A 6,405-nucleotide genomic window follows, 5' to 3' on the forward strand; every position below is an offset into this window, starting at 1 on the left:
CTATAATTGTGGAGGGAAAAAAATCTTTCAAACATTTCTGCAGAAAAGAAATTTTTTGCTTCAATATTCTTTATTTTTCATTCTTCTTAAATAAGAACATTTCTTTTTCCTCCAATGAGCGAAAAAGACATCTTTTAAATATAATATTGGAGAAGAAAAAAAATTTTGCAAGTTTTTGCAGAAAAAAACCCCAAAGTTTTTTACTTTCTAAAGTTAAATTCTTTCAGCAAGAACTCTGTAACGATCTGTGACAATGTTGCCGTGCTGCTGCGATTCTACCATGGGGATTATAGGAATGGAGAATATAGGTAGTGGTGAGGTGGCTTAGCCATCTCAGCTTAAGAAAATACCTTAAAAAAATGAAGAAGAAAAATTACCAAAACAGGTGCTGATCCAGGTTCATTAAGGTATTCTTTTATTCTATCTTCTCTAGTCTCCTAAGAAACGGAAAAGCAGGATTAAAGTGAAATAAATATGCTTTATTTGCAAATTAAAGTTATTGTATTTCAAGGTATAAAATGTGATGCTCTTGCACAGAAAAAATAGTTAAAAATCTGATTGGAAATAAAATAAAGGGAACTCACCCCCATATGTTTACTGTTAGGATCAGCCTCTATGTAATGAGGGTTAATATTAAATGGTACTAATTTCAATGCTTCTAAAGTTGGTGGAAAACAGATGGGCATGTCATTGGTTGTACTAATACTTCTTGTTGCAACATTTGTACCAGCACTAGAACCAATGTAGGGAATACCTTTCTAAAAATGAGGAACAAGTTATTCTATTTTTTTACAATGTAGCTGATTTAGAAATAAATGAAGTGACAATAATAATAAAAATTTAATTTAATAATCAGAGACATATTTGTAATAGTAATTACAGAGTTCTCTCAAAGAATAAAAAAGGGCAGGGAGCTTAATCTCCGGAAAAAGGTATTTAAAGTCGCAAAAATTGATCAATATGTATATTATGTAATAACTAAATTTTATCCTCAAGAATTTTTAAACTACTCTCTTATACTATTTCATGTGTGTATTTCAAAAAGTAATTCTCTCTCATTATCAAAATAAGAGACAAATTTGGAGTATAAAAAAATAATTAAAGGCATGCTAAAAGGCAATCTCTGCATTTTTTCTTTTTAAAAGAATAAACTAACAAAAAATTATTAATTGAGTTTAATTATTAATTAAATAAAGCTAAAGTTTAAATTATTAATTAAATAAATTAATATCCTCCCTTGAAAATATATGTCCAGTTGAGAATAATCCTAACAAAGTAAATATTTGTAATAACATTTAGAACTAAACCTATAAATTCAGATAATTTTACTAGCATGTAATTATTATTTTAACAGTGAATTAATTTTTTTCAAAATGGAACATGAATAAAAAGCCATTGTTTTTAAGGGATAGTGGTTTATTTTTAGAAAAAAGGCAAAGAGAGCACATTTATTGGGATCAAAGGGCAAACAGGATGGGCCGCTCATCAAAAATCGCTTAGGGAGAACACTGTAATTATATATTTAATTCCAACCAGTGTGCATGAACTAGAAGCCCACATCAGTGTTTGACCCAGACTTTACTTCCAGGTGTGCATGCAACAAGATTGTCCTTTTCTATTTTGCTGGCACAGGCCATAAAGTCGATAATGCCAAGTCACCAGACACTAGTATATTCAACAGAATTTGTAAAAAAATTATATATATTTCTTTAGGTGGAAACGCCGACGAAACTTAGTAGCTAGAGCCGGCATAATGGAAAAGTTCGAAGATTTTCTTAAAAAGTCGACCACCAAGAAAAGTCAACCTTGTCCGTGACACTGGCATCGACTGGAATGTAACCTAAAGTATTACAGTAATTTTTGGTAAACACACAGGGTATTTACTACATTTTAGATTTTCAAATTCATGATTAACTCCAAGAATTTTTCATGACTTAACATAGTTACTATTTTCTCCAAAAATAACACAATAGTAAATTAAAAAAAGCATTATAATAACGTTAATTGAAATTATAGGTACAACCAAAATTGTTATATTTATAGTATATATATATACATTTATAGATCTTTATATTTATAGATTTTAAATTTATAAAACAGAGTAAAGAAAGAGTTAATGCAATAAAATTGCTGAAATAAACACAAAAGCAAATATTTTTTCTCTCTTTTCTTTCTGCAGAATTATATTCTAAAGATACTTTTCTTGTTCATCGGAAAGGAAAGAAATACTCCTGATTTTTCTGTTCTTATTTCGGAATAAGAAAAATTCGCCAATGACTGACTTGCTTCAGCTAGAATTTTAAACTGATAAAATAAAAATAAATAAATAACAATAAAAATTCTGAATCACAGAAGTTTATAATATATTTCGCTCTAAAAATGATGTTTTTTCTTTCATTTTTTTAAAGAACACTATAATTTTTAAAGAACATGATAAAAACATTTTATATTTTAATAAAATATGACTGTAGCAGAGATTTTGTTACAAATTCAGATATTCAGAACACCACGAAATGAGGGGAGGGTAAACTCCACTTTAAAAATTAGATTTTTCGCCGACCTAATTCCATGACTTTCTATGAATTAAAAAAAAAATTAAATCAGGACAAATTTTGTTCAATAACGAAAATCATGACTTTCCAGGTGTGCGGATACCCTGTATATAAAGAACTTGCAGAGAATAAAATTTTTGACATTTTGGATTAACTTTAATTTCCATGTTCAGGGAAATTTTAGTTTTGTCTATCAACATATAATGACATGTATCAGTATAAAATTAAGTCTTTAAACTAAGTGGTTTTCAATGAAAATGAATATAATGTATATTTTCTCAAATTATGATTTTTTTTTTACTTGGCAGGTTTTTCCAATAAGCCCTTCAATACATTATATGTTGATGAATAAAAAAGAAACTACAAATTAATTTTGAAAAAATTTATTTTGCCTGAAAAATTAACACTATTTTCTAATGAAATCTTATGTAATATGTTCAAAGCTGAATCTACTCAACTAACTTATTATTGATGTTTCTCCCCTTCATATTAAGATACTTTTTTTTTCTATTTTACTTATATGGCAGCTTTTATTTTTATGTATTTTTAGCAGTGTTTTTTTTTTTATATGTATATAGATCATTGTACCTTTTTTTCTCTTCAAAACAAAATGAGACAACACAAGAACAGTTTTTGATTCTTTATTCTTATATTTTGGGAAATTTTTCCTTTCTCATTTTTATATAGCATTTTTGATGCCCATAGATGATGATACTTCTTGTTAAAAAACTCAATTCTTTTGTATTTGCAATCAAACATAACTACCCTTTAATACTTGTATAGTTAGTCTAAAGTAAGAACTCTCCCAGCCATTCGCCTGGATCTGTGGAGGTGACTATGGTAACGAGGTATAACTATTTCAAGTCACATACCAATGGGTCATGTTGATAAATTTCTCGCACCATTTTTTTTCAAGACAAAATGGGGCAACATAAGTACAAAATTTTATCTCATCCAGATGGAGCAGATAAACCAGTTAGTTGGCAGTAGATGTTTTGTATAGCAACAGCAGGGATATTAACTTGCTCCACTTTATGGGTTATATTTTTCTGGATGGTAGTAAAATTTATGTTTCAATAAAAAAAATTCTTGGATCAACAAATTTGATTTTAAATTATTTTGCATACTATTATGTATGAACAATTCAAAAGCTCATATAAAACACCACAGGGTGAGCATCAGGGTTACAATTATATCAGGGAGAGTCTTTCAAGGTGTCAGCTGATTTATCTAAAATTCTATGATTCTCAGTTTCTAAATCTCTACCACTTTATGAAATCATTAAAGAAAGAGGAGCAGTTCCCATCCCTGCAATTGAACAATCATCATTAAAAAGACACTCTTAAAATATTATAAAGAACAATTTTAAAACTAAGAAGACTATACTTTGAAAACAGCTGTCCTAATGGGTTCGATCAAATCCTTTTCATACAAAGTTTTCAACAACAAAAAAGTATTCCCACCACCTATAAATTGCAAAATTGTTTAATCAGGCTTCAAGTAGTTCAAAAGGCTTGAGTTTTACGTGAAAACAATTTTAAGGCAAATCAGTTATTTAATAAGAAGATTATAATTCTACAAAATATTGTTCCAATAACACATGTTATTTAAATATTAGATAATTTTTTGTTAATGTTTCAGTAATAAAATATTTTTAATTTCTTAGCAAGTTTTTTAAAAAAACATTTTCACTACATTTTGAAAAAATAATGATAGCATGATTCAGTTTAAAAGAATTTTTCTCTCTCTAATTTTTATTGATATTCTCAAGCTTGAATGAATGTGATGTGCAAGTTACAGACTTGCAAGTTTGTTGGTAAGTATGTTCGATTTTTAGTAAAAAAGTGTGGTATTTAGGTATTTATTTTACGAATTATACTTGACTGTGCCCCCTCACCAATACAGTGCCCCCTCCCTTAAATTTTTGCGTGTGTGTGTGTGTGGGGGGGGGGGTTGCACCCTCTACCTTCTTGGGTGGCGCGCCACATGGTCTAACTAAATAGTAGATGAAACAACCACATTAGATAGAAGTGCAATAAACAGAATGTGTTAACAATCAACTACATGCAGTTGTAGCCCTTCCCCCCACTGCGAAGCATTTTTGTTCTTTTGAGCGAGGGATATAATTCTCGGAAAAAGTATTGTCATAGTTTTTTTACCCTTTCCTTTATGAAAAAGTAGATGTGCAATTATAAAAAGAAAGTTTTTCTACAATTCTATCTTCACATATTTTCTTTCCTATTAAAAAAAGAGAAACTTAATTTTGAAAAAATATGATGTGGTTCCTTTATATGGGGTTCCTTTATATTCCCCCTAGACTGTCGGAGCCCGGAAGCAGTGTAGTTACAGCCCTGATAGTTATGTGTTTTATAAAACATAAATATAGTATGTTTGTGAAGTGATCCTCACAATAAAGTGTTTTTTATTCCCTACAAAAAGTGTTTTTTATTCCCTACACAACCAATTAATGAGTTATTTTTACAACAATTTATTCATCGCATACTTATAAATTAACTTCCAGGTGAACAACACGAATGAGCTTACAAAACAATGCAAGTTCTGGAAGTTGTTTTCAGATTGCATAGTGATCCGGGGGGAGCTGTCTACAAAGCAGAAAAAGATGAAGGTATTGGAGTAGATTAGTTTTTTCTCATATAAATATGCAACTTAATATCTTAGCCGCTACATCTCTCCTCTTACTGATTACAATTCTTTGTGGATGTTGCAAAATAAAAATTGAAATTACATTTGCAAGGATCTAAAATCTTTGCAAACACTTAATATTTTTTTAACACTTAATAATCTCGTTAAGTATTTAAGTTAAGTCCCATTAAGTCTCTTCAGTATTTTACAGAGCTTCTGTGATGTCCGTTCACAGATGTTTAAAAATTGCACAGAAAATATATAAAACCAATTAACTTAAATAAAAACTTAATGCAAGTATGCAACAACATGTTTCTCAGTTTGAATCTCCATGCGAAAAAAGATTCCTTATTTATCCTCTAGTGGGTTCTCAGTACAGTATTTCTTCAGTTAGAGGTATGATTCTGACAACTTTCCTCTTTTTGTAACTAAAGAGCCTTCAATATTTTTTTGTTCAAAAAAATTAACTAATAATTTTCTAACTAAAGAAATTTAAATTTGCTTCTTCATTTTGTAAAAACAAAATTTTACTAACCAACAAAGATCCCATCACATTCACTGATTGCTAAACCTGGGTCTGGTTTGTTATGAATGCTTTCAACTTGAAACCCTAATAAAATAGAAATGGAATTTTAAAAAAAATTGATTTCTTAGTTTATAACAACTATTATTATAGTACAAATTAAACAAATACTATTTAACTTATTCTTTTTCTATTAAATATGAATATACAGCCGGAACTCGATATAAGGTCACCCTAAGGGACATTGAAAAAGTGACCTTACAAGCGGGGTGACCTTTTAACCGATTCATTAGCAGTTCGTAGCTAAGCACGTAAATAGTACACATTATAACTTTTTAAAAATGGTAAAACGATCGGCCATAAATTAAATATTTAAGTCAATAAATTTTAACAGAATTAGTAAAGAATTAAAGAAAGTTAGATTTTTAGAAATTTTTTTAATTTAAAATAAAGCTGTTTACAAATTTCCTCAAAGTGTACATACATACATTTACATCTTACCTTATTTAAAATAATCATTTATGCAGGCCTGTCTCGTGTTTGGATTCATTTTTTGAACAATGTTTTCTAGATTTTGTAACTTCTCGAATTGTTCCTCAGCTCCCTCATGGTTTGTAAAAAAATTTCATATGACATTTATTGCATTGAAGGCTTCCATTTGGGTTACAGCTACAGTCTCAGGATCAC

The 6,405-nt window shown here is 29.2% G+C and overlaps 1 protein-coding gene across 1 annotated transcript; it reads right to left on the minus strand.

Annotated features, from left to right (window-relative positions):
* Positions 1-323: 323 nt before the first annotated feature.
* On the minus strand, positions 324-5,815 carry LOC122273138 (alpha-aspartyl dipeptidase-like; the record flags this gene model as incomplete). The annotated part of the gene is made up of 4 exons (XM_043057201.2): positions 324-437; positions 585-758; positions 3,939-4,018; positions 5,731-5,815. Coding segments are annotated over 4 exons (438 nt in total), but the record flags the coding sequence as incomplete, so codon positions are not given.
* Positions 5,816-6,405: the final 590 nt, after the last annotated feature.

This window comes from Parasteatoda tepidariorum, unplaced genomic scaffold (assembly GCF_043381705.1).
Source record: "Parasteatoda tepidariorum isolate YZ-2023 unplaced genomic scaffold, CAS_Ptep_4.0 HiC_scaffold_2614, whole genome shotgun sequence".
In the NCBI taxonomy this organism is placed as follows: Eukaryota; Metazoa; Arthropoda; class Arachnida; order Araneae; family Theridiidae; genus Parasteatoda; species Parasteatoda tepidariorum.